This window comes from Echinococcus granulosus (genome assembly GCF_000524195.1).
Source record: "Echinococcus granulosus chromosome Unknown EG_S00048, whole genome shotgun sequence".
Classification (NCBI taxonomy): domain Eukaryota; kingdom Metazoa; phylum Platyhelminthes; class Cestoda; order Cyclophyllidea; family Taeniidae; genus Echinococcus; species Echinococcus granulosus.
This window is the reverse complement of record NW_020170428.1, coordinates 514,497-531,099: the sequence shown is the minus strand read 5'-3', so window position 1 is coordinate 531,099 and position 16,603 is coordinate 514,497. Positions and strand designations below refer to the sequence as shown.

Genomic DNA, 16,603 nt, shown 5'->3' with positions numbered 1-16,603 from the left:
CCACACGCAAACAATAGGATCACCTACTGTTGACTTTACCGCATGGTCAAGAGCTAGTGCCATCGGCGTAGCCTTACGTGTGGCAACCAATTAGCAGTTTGTATGGCGCTGCCGAGACATTTAATTGGTTGGTTAAGTGGTTAGCTGATTGGTTGGCTGTGCCAGTGTGAACGAACGTCGACTTGCTCGTGTTACGTGCTAGTGATTGCACTGGTGATATTCACTGCCACAAGACCCAGGCCCGATCCAGCTCCACACAGCACAACACCGCACCCGTCACATCACATCACATTACATCACACAGCACAAAAAAACACGCAACGTATCCACGTGCGCACATACATGCCACGAAGTGATGATAACGATAGGACTGGGCGTTGGGTGCTGTGATTAGGTAGACCATGAAGCACAAACACTTTTTGGCCTTCGACAGATGGATTTATCAGGGGAGAGTGTTGAAAGAGTTGAGCCTAATCAAGATTACGCCTATCTGCTTTCGCGAAAGGGGTATTCGGTCGCAAAGTCAAAAGGCCGAAAATTTCCATAATTTTTTTCGGGAGGAGGAGGTTTTAGGACACACTTTTGACGCAGATTCCTCCTGCAAATTCAGTATTATCTTTTTTCCCGAATTAGCATTAAAAAATTAAGGAATGCAATTACTTGACATTTGTTTTATTGCCTGTTAAACGGCAAGGGATTTCTAGTCTCTAGTAATCTTTTATCCATGCCCTCTGCACAAAAAAATAAATCATTCTGTTTTACTGGCTCGCCACATCGCAGCTACCGAGAGAACACCTATGGGTGTAGTTCATCTCCTCGACAAAGTGAAAGGTGTGAATTTTGAGGAAAAACACCTTCTTTTTCGGATATTTCAAACAAAAAATCAGTCGGTCACAAATCTTTAGGAAAGTAGTGTAAATTTGGTGCCATGTTTTTTTGAAACACATTCAAGAAAATCTTGTGGAATTACTTGACCTTCATTGGCGCCACATGGTTGTTAACTCGACATGTTAACGCTTCAACTTAAAGCCCAGGTTTCAAATGCATTTACTCGTTCACGTTCGCTTCTACTAAATCCGTAAAGCTGATCCATTCAAGGAGCTACTACTTGTCACTTTTACAAAAAATAGCCATTTTAGCCAATAGGAGGCAGTCACATACTGTGGCTGCGCATACAAATACGCCTAGTCTACCTACATAAGCTAGTGTCTAACACTATGCCACGGTAAATATCACTTTAACTGCTGATTTTGTAGAAAAAGTAGAAACAATTGCTTAAGTAGGCAGTTACACAACGTTTTTGGATGTTCCACTATGCATTTTTTACGTTACCCCTCTGGTTATGCTCACAAATAGTCGCTTTATTACAAAAAAGAGGAAAAGATAGGCTGGACCTATCGGAGACGTTTGGAGAGAGCATTTTCCACCGTTTAGTGAGATGCGTGCTGTCTTAACAAAACCATAAAATCGCGGCGTGCATTGGGGAGGCGACTTCTGGGTGAGGTGAGGTGAAGTGACGAGACAGAAATAACTATTACCGTATTTTCCTTCGTCGATCCTGTTTACCATGTCTGTGCTGCTCTTAGCTGTTTGGATTCTACGTTTGAAGAAGGAGAACAAAAGAAAGCAGAAATTACTTTAAGGCAAAGTGGTCGGGTCGTTCGTCACTAGATTTGCTCAAAAAAGGAAATAAATGAACAAATTATTTATCCTCATTGTGAGACTAGTCTGTTTGTGGTAGACAAATTAGTGTAACCATCTCGAATGGGTAGAGAATGTGTCAGATTAACATAAAACTCCGTATCACTAAAAACAACCCCTTCAAAATGCGCTTCTTTAACCTAAAATAGAACACCATGTATCGAAACCTTTTTAGCGTTACTTTCCTACAAACCCTTCACAAAATGCAAGTCATATAAGCATTTTTCGTTTTCTTTTGACTTATTTAAAGAAGAAAGCTCTTAATATTGAGCAGTGAATATGATAAGAAGGTCGCATGCTACTTAAATGCCTTTCGAGTAGCATGCTTCTCCGCCGTAAAGGACTCACACTCCTAACAACCAAGTACTAGAGACACCCATGCATCAACTTAGCAGATGCGAGAATCTTGAGTACCTCAGAAAGCGATTTTCTTCATTCATATCCCCAAAGCTGGATGTGGATGCTCGCAAAGAAGTGACGGCTGTCAGAACGTCTGGTTCAGCATCTAAAGGGCAATCAAGAAATAAACCTCTAGGAAGCAAATTACTTTTCCGGCTCAGCTGCCATGAAATGCTGTCATTGGTATGATCCGGGGAATCTTCATGTCTACTTTGAAAGTAGGCTTGATAATCTGTTAAATCTGCATAACTCGCTGCTTTTAAGCTGATTTCTTCATGATGTGGATTCAAACATTTTCCGTCTTTTCTCATGAACTTTGAGTACTTAAAAGGTTTTCCAGCTTTTGGATTAATTAAGGATATTGGGGAATTAACCGAAGGTAGTGGAATGAATTCGGGAACGAATAGATCGCTTTTTGGGGTGTGTTTGAATTGCTTAACCTCCTCATCCATATCCTGAGGAATAAGAATGTCCAGGGAGTCTGTCGAGATAATTCGTGTCGAAGAGCCAGAGGTGTAGATCCTCTTTAAAGGATCTTGATTCCGAATCCACTCCAAAGTGCTTTTGAACGGGGAAAAAAGTGGTTTCGGGTCTCTCCACTTTCCATAGATGTTTGGGAGGCTCCTTGAGTGCAATTTTATTGGAAGATGAATGTCAAAACTTCCACTTTCCGTGTTCATTGAGATAATTTCAGTGATATTGCTGTCATTAACCACATGATAGGTTTGGCAGCCGCGATTTAGAGTTATTTTTGAAGAATTGGAGACCGCTTCGAACTCCAGTGGATCTAAATTTTCGCTATGGCAGCTTCGAAGCTTGAACGGTGGTCTTTGTTTTCTGTTTTTGCTGATCTGGGGAAGGTTTAATTGTCGTGCAATGCGTTCTGAAAAGCATTGGGTGCCTCGTTGGACAAATCTTTGTTTTCTACAAAAAACAAAATGACTTTATTACTTAAGGTAAAATAAGTAGCAAAAAACCTCCAGTATTTATACCGATATTTTTACTAGCAGAATTTGTGCCTATTTCCCTTCCATACATTTCCTCGTAGGCCCTGGTTACATTACCAGGATGTATTTGCTGCAGAAACAAGTCAGGCATCTAGAACAAATGTTTAAGCTCAGGTAGATCCCACATAGTTGACCCGCCTATAATCTGTTCATTTTATTCCTCAATTTCTGGGTTCCTTCTTCATTCCGCGTGGATACCTGTTAAACATCTATAAAAACTCCACATCAGTTACAATGATACTGCAAATTACCTACGCTACTCTTAAAGAAAGGGAATCCAGCCCGCTGTCCAAGCAGAGCTTGTTACAACTACACGTACTCATCCGCTTTCATCGCCTCAAGCAAAGCCCATTGGAAAATGAAGAACTATCAATAATTTACTTTAGAAAATTTTTCGACTTTAGGTAGTTTGCCTTTACAATTTATCTAAACGAGTGTCTTGCAATTTTCTAGAGTTACTTAGCGAAAGAGGGCACATTTTTATCAATAATAAGCAAATTAATTTTTTACCTAGTCTTGCGATTGCCTTCCAGGTTATCCACTTTGTGGAGCTGAAAAATTAAAGAAGGACATCAGAGGGAGAGGGCTCAATGCACGTGAACTAGGTGTGTCTGCATATTAAATTCGTGTCTAATGACTAGCCAGGGGTGAATTATTAACCTCTGTACTCTTGTTGCCCCAAAATCAATTTCCCCATCACTACTAAAGACAAACTAAGTAGCAGTTGTGTTTGACCAATGAAATTAGGCGGCCAAGTTTACTGACCAATGAGATTGCGGTCTGTGATAGCTTGATCTTGATTAACTGTAAGTTAAATTTCCTTGTTTTTTTTGCATTTCATAATACAGTGGCATTATTTAACAAATGAAAATTCGCCATTAGAATGGACGTTAACATCGGTTGACTATAGGCAGAGTGTATTAAAATACTCTTTTTAGTCTTGACCCCTTTCGAACCCGCTAGACTCTAGACTGTGCGCAAGAAGCTAATTTAACTTACTTTGCACTGAGAATTGAGCGAGAAGTAGAATCTGGTAGTCGGACAACTTCCGATATTAAAAGGATCCACCGATTCCTTCTTCATGCAAAACATTCAGTAAAAGGAAAGTTTATCTCATTCAAGACAGTACGTTGCTAACTTCCTTATAAGTGGAATAGAGATTTGTGACCCCTTTAGGCTTTCACTTTAGAAACCCAGTTCAGAGCAATTAACAAACAGCGTGTGGGATGCACACGAGCTACAAATTTTGGCTTTAACAAGCACTTTGCCTTTAGACACCCAAACCCACATCCACTCCCTTACCCATCCACCTTGGCTTCATTTACAAAACTGATGCCAAGGAAAGAGTGAGAGTCTTTACTTAGAGAGGTGTCTTCCGAAGAACCTAATGGATATGCATGAGGAAGACGTAAGGCAATATGTTCCCTTCCCCCTCCCCCGTCCTTCCCTCTCATACTGAATTCTAAACCATCTTACGAGGAAGTCTTTTGGAGATGAAGCGAATGGGACAGTAAGTGTCTCAGAACTGGCAATGGATAAATCACTCATTCTTATTAACACTTAAATATGATGCAAAAAAGCCACTTCTTACATCAAGTCAACCATTAAACTACCATCACCCTTCACAAAACCTTAACTGCTGTTCATTAATACTTAACATTTTGCACCTAGGTGCTTACCTCGCATAGTCTACTCTTTCAGAAAATATAAACAGGTTGTTTCTCAAAACCGGATGATTTGAATCCTTCTGCCATCTTACAACAAGATATATAGAGGTAACTCCACCTCGCTATTTTCGCATAAACTCGGATCCCTTTCTGAGAGTGCCTCGACATCTGGGGAAAATGTTACCTCAACCGTAAAAATAGTTTTGCATTTTACCAGAATATCGACGAGAGAGGTCTGCAGTCCTTTGTGTCGACATAACTGCATTTGTAGTCCTCCATATTGTGGCTGCAACTAAAGGGGAAAAAATTCTGAGTCGACCAAATAATCTCACAAAAGGAGCGAAGAAATTTCAAATTTAAGGCCAGTTTAAGTTGGCCGGTTCTAAAGCAAATAAGTTTGATTCGCAAATACTTCAACTTCAAAAGGCGTCTTTTGATTTGTCACTTCCACCACCATATCCCTAGATTAGATTTCTAGCAAGGGGGATACATTTTTTGTAGTCAAACCATCCGCACAAGGGGAACAACCCGCATAAAAATTTATTATCTACCCGATTTATCAATCCCAAATGTAGTGGACATTTTGCGTGACAAATTCACACTTTAATCAACTCGGTTTTCCCCACCTTCCTCCATCCACCAACCTCGCCCTTGAGACGATCGAGGCTGTCTCCATTGATATCCTTCCAGAAGGCGGAAAGAGATGATTGGTTGATTGAACAGTTGCCCACCTTGTTGCTGATTGGGTGGTTTTTAATCATTCTGATTCGCTGAGCAAAACGGAGGGAGCGTAGCGTCTCCTGTCGACAAATTTCGGATGAAGATACAGCTGAAGTGGACGCAAAATATGTAATGACACGAAATTTACCGCCAGTTTGAATGATCAGCCAAGTATCTGACAAATTTAGTAACTTTTGGCCAAGAAAAGCTGATCTATAGATGATGAACCGAAGAGTCTATGTGCTCACGCACTTAAGAAATGTTTATTATTACAAACAGGAACTTTCAGGATAATACTGTCTCTGTTCTCAAAATTTGATGCACTTTTTCTGTTGACCAGTCTGGTACGAAGACTGTCAATCAGAATGGGGTGGACGAGCATGTTATAATGTGGGCGGTTTCTTGTCCAAAAGGGTATGAAGTCTGTGAATATCTACAAAAATCTTTAAAGTTGCTAGGTACCAATCACCACAAGAGAACTGAGAAAGCAAACGCGTAAAGATCGTTTTTACTTCGAAAATGGCATCACTACTAATCACTAAAATGTCACCACAATGTCTCACTTTGACCTGACCAAACCTTTGAATTAAAAGCCGAATTTTTAAGTCTCGATAAATTGGACTTACTAACGATAACGGCTGTTTTGGAGTGTCCACCAAGCGAGTCTCGTAAAAGCCAAGTCAATTTGGAGTCCCTATATGGTACGTAGATTCTCTGTCGCCTTGTTGATTGCATCGGCAGATGATTCAAGGATGATGGACTACTTGGGGAGGAATGTGGAGCATTCAAAGCCTCTTCTTTTGCCATATCAGCTGGTAAAAAAAAGACAAGTCCAGATATCATGCAGAATGTGTTTTCTTGACATAATCGACTGATCACCAGAAACCGAGCATTTTGAATGCGATCCAGATATTTGATATTTAACGTAGTAATGGTTGCGGAGACACACCTTTTCGGTATCACTAATCAGAACAGTGTGACAATGGCCAATGAAAAGAAAAGGAGGAAGCATTTTTCTCTCCTCCCTCCTCTTTTTGAGAAGCTCACCTAGTCTTCGAATTACGAGGCTTAGAGTGCAGAGAGATTTGTTAATACTTTTTGTTTCCGACATGTAGCATGGGCTTCGGGTGTGTTGGATTTTTTCGCTAAAAAACATAAAAAACAAGTAAATTTTTTTGTCCTTCCTTCAAAATGTCTTTTCTAAAAGCAAAACACTAGGAATCTCTATTGCTTCCTTTTTCTTAAGCCTACCATCATCCCTCTCCTCTCACAGGTAAATTTTACAACACTGCGAGGTTCGTCGTGGAGGGAATAAGAAACTCTTCCAAGTGATTAATTGGTCGACTGGGTCTGACTGTTTCTTAAGAAGAGGTCTTTATAATCTACCACACTTTTGAGTTGTATAATGTTCTCAGAAGTAACTTTGTCCGGCTTTAAGGTTGCCTGTGCAAAAAAGCTACTTGATAATAAATTTATAACCAAGAATGATGGATAAATAAGAGCTTGAAAGACATTTGAGTGAATAAACAATCGCACCTGCCAGCAAGGTCAATTAGATGCAGCTTTGACTGAAGTGCTACGACCCCCGAGCTGCTTTTGACATTCTATAAAGTGGCTTATAAGTGACGTTTTTAAGGCATCCACCCACCTGATTAATATAGATTGTGACAACTGAATGACTTCGACTGCTCTTTGGGTTTGCAAGGGTTTCAGCCGTTGCTCTGGTACAACTAAGTGTCCCAAATAAAATACACACGAACCTTAAGGCCATTCCACGATCTATGAGGCGTTGAACGTCAGCCAAATGTGAAACGGCATGTTTCGAGAGATCTAAGAAAGAAGGCTTTTGGGTGGCAAAAGCCTACAAACTCACTTTCCACGTAAGGTCCATGACTTGGATGCTCACGAACTCGTAAAGAGACCTTTTCAACTTCGTCTTCCGTGGAGTTGGCTAGGAGATCGTATACATGTTCATTGTAGATTTCAAAACAACTAAAAGAGAAAAGGGCGAAAAGTAGAGGGATTATTTGCTCTTTCTACTTATAAAGGAATTAAGTAGAAGTGACCAAATGGATTAGACGACCCAAATCTAATAAAGAGGGTGCTGTGGATGTCATTTTAACCGTCGAGTACTTCTTAAAATAAATTGACAAGATGTAGAGATTAAAAGGCATCTGCATATTCAAAAAAATTTTTCCATCTTACTGTTTTTAACTTTGAATAGACAACAAAATTTGCTCGTGCGTATTATTTGCCATGTTTACCAAACAAACCACTAATGCTGGCGGTTTTTAAGGTGGTATTTTTCAACCTTGGAGAAAAAAAGGAAAAAATGTTTCTTTTCGATGTTCAAAGAACCGATTAACTTGGTGGACGGTTTTGTCCCTTCTTATGGTACTGACTGATTTTCTGTACACAATTTTGATTGGTTGTCATTACTGAAAGTGATAGCCTCGAGTTGATTCGTGATCCCCTAATAAATTGATAATTGGTGGATTCATTGTGTTCTAAAAGGTCAGGCTAGTCATTGCTGTTAATGGGCAACAGTAGACTTCTTCGAAGTGATTAGTGTCCAGTGATCGTATAAGTGTTACGGATCTATTCAAAGTGGGAAATGATTGTGCCATCTGACACAATCATTAACATTTCTACGAACATTACTAATGTTTTAAGAATATTCTGATAACCATTATTTATTGCTGATATCTTAGTAGAGAGAGGTCAAAATTAATTTCCATTGTGGAAAGCTTTTTGGAAAGAAGCGAAGTCGATGTAGAACAGAAGTAAATGCATTTGTTTATCAAGCCGTCTCTACGTCCATACAAAAAGCCTAATCCTCCCACCGGTTTGCTCAGCATTACATGCAAAAATTGACTCACGTCTCTTCTCACTATTAGTCAGTCCATTTTCCATCACAAATTGGTGTAGCACTCATTCATTCGGTATCCATCCATCTATCCTGTATCCACCCACCTTGTTTCCATCCATCCCATATCCCTCTCAATTCCGACCATACATCATTTCAACCACCTACTTACCCATGTCCAACCACCTATTCATCTGGCCAGCAGAAAATGCCTAAATGACCAAAACGTTCAACTAACTAATAACCAAACAAACAATAGGATTTCTTCTTTTGTGTGTATCCTCTTTCCAGAGAACATTTGCAATTTAGAGGATGATTCACGTGCTTTATAGATCTGCGCTTATGATGAGGATTAGGATGCAGTAATCGAAATCAGGCATATCAGACCAAATGGCTCTATGTCCTGCACCATATTGTCAACTTTTAAGTTAAAGGACTGTGTTGCATTCTGGGTATTCGATGAGGCACTAGAGTTCACTAAATTCTGTCACTTAGCAACGTTCATGCAAGTGTGCATATGTGCAAATTAGATACATGTTGCAATGCACCAAAAAGGGCCACTAATCGGGTCATTGCGCTCTGTCGCACATACATAAAAACAAAAGGTGTAAGTCAATCACAATAAAGTCGAATTCAGAGATTTACCTTATTTCCAAAAACGTATCATTCGGTACCCTATGTAGCGCCGATTCAAAGAGAGCCTAAGAGCAATGGCTATTAGCCCTTCAACTCACATTGCAGCAATGCGGAACGAGGCCGGGACAGTTCTGTGTTAAAGCAATTAAATAGCAGTTAGGTTTAAACAAACCTTTGTGCCAAAAATGGTGTACGTCTTTCCAGTTCCTGTCATACCGTAGGCAAAAATGCTGCAATTAAACCCATCTAGGCACTCCTTAACAGTTTTTAATCCAATGCATTTAAAAATCTGGAAAAGTAGGGGAGTGAGATTATAAAAAATTGAAGGCACCTCGTTTTGACTTTCCAAGGAGGATCCTTTTGGGTTAAAAATAAAGTCAAAGGTACACTGGCGCGGAAAGATATCTAGCATAAAAGACTAATAGAGGTTAAATATATGCAAAATGACGACTTGCGGGTTGAGCTCTAGAGCTGAGAACAGTGATGGCGTTAGAGTGAATTCTAAGAATTTCTGAATCATTGTCATCAGCTTGTCTAAATGATTAGGCGGAAAAAAGAGACTACTGCCTTACCTTGGTAAGATTCGAAGAGCTACTACTAAACTTGTCATTTGTTAAGCTAAAAAAGTGAAAATGCAGCATAAAAGGACAGCCTTCTAATTTTGCAACGCCCATGCAAAGCTTTAGGGTTATTGGAGTCGGGATGTATCTTCATTGCAGTTGCTTTAAATATGCCTTACTTATAAACAAAAACTAGCAACCAAACATTTTACTAGTTAATTATTTGATCAAATCATTTAGCTCCTAATATGTTTTATAGTCACCAACATGTTGTTGTTGTTATACCTGTCCTCAAACTGTATAGCCAGGACAAAAAACAATTTGGAAAAAATTGCAAAACACCTTAAACTTTTTTTAAAAAACACAAGCACATTGGAGTAAAGATGCTTACAAATAAATTGCCTAAAATTCGAAGATTATTTAAATGTTACTTCTACGCATTACACGGAGTAAATCATTTAAAGTTAGGAGCGTAAGCTAGCAAACGTAACAAGTAAAACTAAAAAAGTTAAAGTGCATAAAAAATAGCCTCTGCATCTGTTGTTATGGCAAATTGTCTTTCACGTAGAGAGAGTGTGAATTTACCTGCATGTTACATCAATGTCTACCCAGTTAATTTATCATATTGACGGTAAAGCACACCTATCACAAAAAATTCTAACTTTTAAAAATTATAATAGGCACAAAGTTACAGGCGCACTACGTCTAAAAAAATTGAATCCGGGGCAGATTAGAAAAGTGACCAACCTACAATGACCTTTGTTCTTGACAGTATAAACAAAGCACCCAAGGCGAATGAAATTGTACAAACACAGGCAAATAAACATGAAAAAAATGCCAGCTTGCAGTCAAAAAGGTAATAAAGTTGAAAAACCAGGCCAACCGCAGATAGCGATTTTCGAAAATCCTTGCTACCTATTAGGCATGTAGCGAACGGATTAGATAACTCAATGCAAAATTGTGCAATTACGCAATAACGTAGGAACAGAATTGTATGCAAGGCGTGTCAACGGCTTCTTTCAACATTCGATCATTACTAGAGAGCTCGTAACCTTCAAGCAAAATATTATGTTAACATAGATACGAAACATACCTAAACTATAAGTAGAGTGTTTGTTAGGGTTGCCATATTTTTCCTGCTCTTTGTTTGAAACGTCTCTTAAGACTGTTTGGCCTAACTGCTTAATCAAAAAGCTTTATTTAAAGGTTTTTTTGCATTTAAAAATAGTTTTTTTTGCATATTAAAACAGTATCTTACTGACCACAGTCTACTGACATCGTATTCTTGTCCCTTTGTTTGTATACGCAGTTGTAAGTAGTGGTTAATTTGGGTGTTTTTTCATCCTTGTGTTATTAATTGGTTGTTACTAGTTCTTTTTCAACGATTTTGTTCTTTGCAATGGTGTAAATATTTGTCTCAAATTGCTCCAACATCTAAGTCTCTGTTTTTCGTGCGTCTTAACTTGCAGTCTCTCTTAAGATGTCTCAAATTGAGGATCCTGAACCTCCTTCCGATCCCGAACAGCGCTCCGTCATCGACAAATTAGCCCAATTCGTTGCTCGTAATGGACCAGATTTTGAGCACATGACAATGGAAAAGCAGCAAGGCAATCCTCAATTTGCCTTCCTCTTTGGCGGGGAGCATTCCGATTACTATAAACATAGAGTTGATGAACTGAAAAAGGTCGTGCAACAGCAACCACCACCTCCTCAAATGATGTCACAGCATCAGTCTTTTCATCCCGATCCAATGGGTTCTCATGTACGTACTTGTTTTTCGCACGATTCTGACCCTTTCTTACGAGTTGGTTCCATTGTCTTTTTGCCCGTAGCCTCAGTGGGGAGGTCCGCCATACAGTCGAAATTGGGAGGAAGGTGGAGAAGGTTGGAATAACACTCCATGGCCGCCACCACTACCACCTCCTCAAGGTAACTGGGGGCCTAATTGGGGACCTCAAAATGGTCCCCCACCCCCTTGGTGTCATGGTCCTTATCCTCCGAATTTCTACCCCCCTCCCCCACCTCCACCACAGCAGACACCTCCATTGACAGAGGAAGACGTGAAGAGGAGTGAGGTGAATCTCAAAGCCCAGTACGACAAGATAATCGGGGAGGAGAAACCCCAAGCTGTTCGTCAGTGTCTAGACAAAGCTCGCATGGATGCATTCATTAATACAGCAGCTACCCTCTCTGTCAACCCAGAAGAATTTTCTGGTGCAATTCAACCGCTAATCGAACTGTGTACTAAGGAGAATATCGCCAAGGGAAAGAACTGGGCTGTAGAACTGATGTCTCGTGGTGAAGCTTATGCTAATCTCGTTGCGGATTATCTTCTTCTTCGTGCCCAAAACATGGATACCAGCTTTGAGACACGTCTTCACATCGTGTACCTTATTAATGACCTTCTTCACTTCCTCAAGCGCCATTCTGATGTCGCTCATTTCCAGTCAGCACTGTATCGGATCGTTGTACCGGTCTACTCGTTGGCTCTTGAGATGGCAGATGAAGAGAAGAAGGTTAAATTGATTAGGGTACTCAGTTTATGGGAAACCAATGCCTACCTCCCCGATGACGTATTGAAAAGTATGAAAGAGGAGGCAATTCGCGAGGCTTTTATGAAGGAATGGAAAGCGGAACAAGATAAGGTTAGTGCTGGTACTTAAAGGCATCATAAATATTCTGCTAGATGCATGCAGAGAAGATTGCCGAAGTGGAGGCCGAACATGTAACTCGTTATGAGGCGTTAAAAAAGCAGCATGATGACTTCGCTGAACACGTACACAAGACGTTGGCGGCAGCAGCCGAGTTGGAACATTCGGAAGGTGGGCCTCCACCTTTTCCCGATTTTTCTCGATATGGACCACCCCCGCCACCCCCGCAGGGCTTTGGTGGTGGTGGTGGTGGTGGAGGTGGTGTTGGCAGTGGTTGGGGTGGCGGAGGTGGAAATTTCGATCCTCCACCTTGCTGGCACGGACCTCCACCCTTCATGACAGGACCGCCACCAATGCCTGGACGTGGTGGCGATCGGTGGGGACGTGGGAGAGGTGGAGACATGCCTCCCTATCACCCTGACGATGAGTTTTACGATACTAGAAGGGGAGGTCCGCCTCCTCCACTCATGCCGTACCGTGGTGGGCCTTCTAGAGATCGCTATCGACGTGATGGACGGTTTGACGAACCCTATTACAACCACCACCATCATCAGGACGATCGTTCCTACCGTGGCGGTATGCAACATCGACGTCGTTATGAGGAGAATGAAGAGGAATTGCATCATTCTGGAGGTGTGGAAAATCAGGCGTTGGAGGAGGAGGTGGAGCAACAGCAACAGGCTAGTCCGCCATCTGAAGAGGACCTAATTCCAAAAGCCCCTTTTTGGCAACTGCCTGCAGGACTCATGCACCCGTTGATAGGGCCAAAAGACTTTGATTTTACCCCATTGGACCCCGCAAAGCTTCGTCTTCTTCCACCGGAACCGCCTTCGGAACAGTTGATGCTCGCGTTGGATGCGTATTATGTTCAACCTTCGCACGACCGCCCACGCGATCCAGAAGGCTGGGAGCGGCTCGGATTGTTCGAATTCTACCGGGCTAAAGAAGAGGCGAGAAACCGAAAGGAAAGTGATGTCAGTGCGGCGGCAACAGAGGAGGAAGAAGAGAAAAGTGGCTCAGCTTCGCCAGCAGATCGTCCAAAGAATCGGGGTCTACCGCAACTGGCCTACCTTACCGCCTACCCCAAATCTGCTATCGGTCAGGCGATTCGCACGGGTCCAGCAGCTTTAATCGCCACGCCTCCACCTAATTTGGGTATGCCGAAGATGAATGCTCAGTTTGCAGCCGCTGCTGCTGTTGCTGCGGTTAATTCCGGGGCTGGAAGTGGGGATTTACCGGGAGGGGTTTTGAAATACCCTCCACCGGGAGTGCCTCCGTCGACGCAGCAGAATAGCGTTGGCCAGGTTCCACCACCTACTCAGTTAATTTCAAGAGCTTCCAGATTCACTTCGGCTACCCGTCGACGCTCGAGATCACGATCTAGGTCGTATTCAAGGTCTCGGTCTGGGTCTCGATCTGATTCACGCTCTTCTGGGTTGGTGTTTTTGTTCCCCACTTCTTAAAAAATCCCGGAAATAATTTGTCTTTTTTGTTAGATCACGTTCCAGATCGTCATCTCGGTCGCGATCTCGATCCCGCTCTTCTCAATCGCGTAGTCGTTCACCTCCCTCTGACCGTCGTTATCGGGATCGATCGAGGTCCCCTAGAAGTGCCGATGGGTCAATAACTACGGCAGGCTTCATGCGTCGTAGTGGTGGCGGCGGTGGTGGTGATCAGAGGAACAATCGAAGGTAGGGCAAAATGAAGGTTGTTTTCTTTGCTCATTTCTTTTAGAGGTGGGATGGGAGGTAGCTATCCCCCTCCACAGCATCCTGCCCAATGGGGTTACGATCATCCACTCCCTCCTCCGCCAATGATGTCACCATTTGATCGAAGGGGTGGTCCTCCTGGCCAGATGTATCCGGTGGGTCATCTTGGTCAAGTTCGTATTTTCTGTTTCTCCCATAAGTTGTAATGACGTTCGATTTCAGGCTTACGGTGGCGGTGGTTACCGCGGCAACGGCTATAGCGCCTCGTCGCCTCCTCCTCATCCTCCGCCCCCTCATTCACCCATGGGAAACGGCCAACGCGGGGGTGGCTCCTATTATGGAAGTGGGGGTGGGAATTCCTACGGCAACGCTAACAGACGCGGAGGGTATCAAGGGCGATGATGATGTTAATTTTGGCTGCATTTGTAACCTCATCCTCATCGTGTTGTTTAAAAACTCCGTCCCTTCTTTTTTATTCCAATAAAAGCCATCTTCTGTTGCCCACATTTTTTTGGTCTTTAATCACTTTCCAATTTTGAGTAATGCTTCCTCTTTATCTTGCAGTGAAGAAAGATGGTTAGAGTATGTGTGGTTGGCTGTTTGCACGGCCAGCTAGATCGGGTGTACGCTGACATTGAAATGATGGATAGAGAAGCAGGCATGAAGACGGAATTGGTTCTGTGTTGTGGCGACTTCCAAGCTGTTCGAAATCCGGTTGACTTGCAGTCATTATCAGTGCCACCGAAGTATTACGAGATGGGTGATTTTTATAGGTAAGTGGGATAGTTAAGCTCTAACATTTGGTTTCCAGATACTACTCTGAAGAGGTGATCGCTCCTATATTGACCGTATTCGTGGGAGGTAATCATGAGGCGTCGAATTATCTACAGGAACTGCCTTATGGAGGATGGGTGGCGCCAAACATCTGGTATATGGGTGAGTCTTGCTAGTGTTGTCTGTCTTCTTGCACACCCGAGGGCGGTTTGTTGAAGACACACGTGATACCCCTTTTCTGGGATTGTTGCCGATTTCGCATGATCGTTCCGGCGGTGATGCACGGCTCTGGACTCTAGTATTCCAAATCAAGGATTGCGTACTCTTTGAGTGACTGTAGACGACAAGGGTGCTATGAATTGCGTAAAAGGTTTAGAGGTTTCAAAAGTCTCTCATTGCACCTCGAGAAGGTTTACGACAGTCATGGTTCTGGTGCTCCATCTCGATTTAAAAGGTCAAGTAAGTTCAGTGGGATGGTCAGATGCTAAAATCTCACAACAGAAACAGGTAATTTTCACTCTTCGATGATTTGAGACAGATCTATACCTCAAGTATTCCACGTTTGGAATTGCGTGTGACACGTAGGATTCGTTTGTATGAGTTTGGAAGGTGAAGAACAAATACGCGTTCATCAATGTAACGTCTTCAGTGAAGACCTATCGAGGGGTACGTGTTTCATCTTCATAGTGATCGTTTGAGTCACAGTCACGTTTTGTGAGTATTCGTACTTAAAATTAAGGGATGTGGACTTTGAGCCCTCATTAGAATATGGACGATTTGGAAGTTCACAGCTGTTGGCGTTCCATTGACAAATTCTTCAGAAGTCTCTGTCTTTTGAGGATTCGGAACTGTTGCGTATTGGCGTTTCAACTGACGTGTCATGAACACCCTCGAGCAATGTTGAATGTGAGAATGAAACAGTTTGTTTACACCTACATTAATTGGGAATGAAAAGTCCTGGCAGCCAAGCAAATGAGTGTCATATGTATTAGGCGATGACAGTAAGCTTCCAAGGCCATCAATTTTTCCTGCAATTCTTTCAGCCTATAGAATCGTCCCGTTGTTAGATTGTTTGTTCTCTGTTTGACTTGCAATAAGACGTAGCTTTTGAATTCCTCTAGTGTTGAGCGAGCAAATGAATAAATTGTTATTCTCAAATGATTCTCAGCTCATCGCTTCATCCCCAGAAGCCTGCAGAGACAATTGCCCCATTTGAACTGTTCAACTGCTGAAGGCCAAGGAAAAACTACGACGGAGATCTATTGCCGCGATACGGTACACCTTGAGCCTGTACAAAAGCAGCGTCCCTCTAAGAAGCAGTTAGGAAGTCTGCTCATTCTTACAAGACAAGATCCTAGTCAGCTGATTTTACTCGTGAGAAGATTTGAACATGAAGATGGAATTGGAGGGGGGGTACTGTCTCACCCCTCTTCATGTTCCCTCTAGTCAGAATTTGATGATCACGTAGTTAGATATGAAATATAATAGACAGTTGGAAATAGAGATGAGATAGAAACGCAGGTGGCTATGGCTCTTCAATATTTTCAGGCTACGCTGGAGTCGTGCAATTCGCAGGTCTTCGAATCGGTGGTTTTTCAGGCATCTACAAAGTCCATGACTATTGCCTTGGTCACTTCGAACATCCACCGTACAACGAGGCCACTAAGCGCTCCGTCTATCATCTTCGAAGCCTCGAAGTCTTTCGTCTCGGTCAAATCTCCCGTCGTCTGGACATCATGCTGAGTCATGACTGGCCACGAGGCATCTATCACTACGGTGACACACAGCGTCTATTGATGCGGAAACGTCATTTCAGGGCTGAAGTAGAGGCTAATACCCTAGGAAGTCCACCAGCGGAACAGTTGCTTTGTCGTTTGCGTCCGAGATTCTGGTTTGCGGCGCATCTGCATTGC

The 16,603-nt window shown here is 42.3% G+C and overlaps 2 protein-coding genes across 2 annotated transcripts in view; one reads left to right on the top strand and one right to left on the bottom strand. All coding sequences in view use genetic code 11, as the record gives it.

Moving 5' to 3' along the window:
- Window positions 1-5,370: 5,370 nt before the first annotated feature.
- EGR_05968 (Kinesin-like protein KIF16B) lies at window positions 5,371-10,482 on the bottom strand (the record flags this gene model as incomplete). Its single annotated transcript, XM_024495217.1, has 12 exons — window positions 5,371-5,603; window positions 6,121-6,306; window positions 6,542-6,639; window positions 7,031-7,098; window positions 7,143-7,224; window positions 7,255-7,324; window positions 7,368-7,486; window positions 9,006-9,061; window positions 9,095-9,127; window positions 9,169-9,353; window positions 9,448-9,530; window positions 10,472-10,482. The coding sequence occupies 12 exons, from the start codon at window positions 10,480-10,482 to the stop codon at window positions 5,371-5,373; spliced, it is 1,224 nt and encodes a 407-aa protein (XP_024350436.1).
- A 554-nt stretch (window positions 10,483-11,036) lies between these two features.
- Window positions 11,037-16,603, top strand: part of EGR_05967 (Lariat debranching enzyme) — a gene marked incomplete at both ends in the record, with an annotated part of 8,230 nt that continues 2,663 nt past the window's right edge. Inside the window, 8 exons of the mRNA XM_024495216.1 lie at window positions 11,037-11,318; window positions 11,395-12,201; window positions 12,243-13,642; window positions 13,716-13,898; window positions 13,942-14,071; window positions 14,139-14,302; window positions 14,728-14,852; window positions 16,239-16,513. Coding sequence (XP_024350435.1) covers window positions 11,037-11,318; window positions 11,395-12,201; window positions 12,243-13,642; window positions 13,716-13,898; window positions 13,942-14,071; window positions 14,139-14,302; window positions 14,728-14,852; window positions 16,239-16,513 — 3,366 coding nt within the window. The remainder of the gene's footprint in view (window positions 11,319-11,394; window positions 12,202-12,242; window positions 13,643-13,715; window positions 13,899-13,941; window positions 14,072-14,138; window positions 14,303-14,727; window positions 14,853-16,238; window positions 16,514-16,603) is intronic.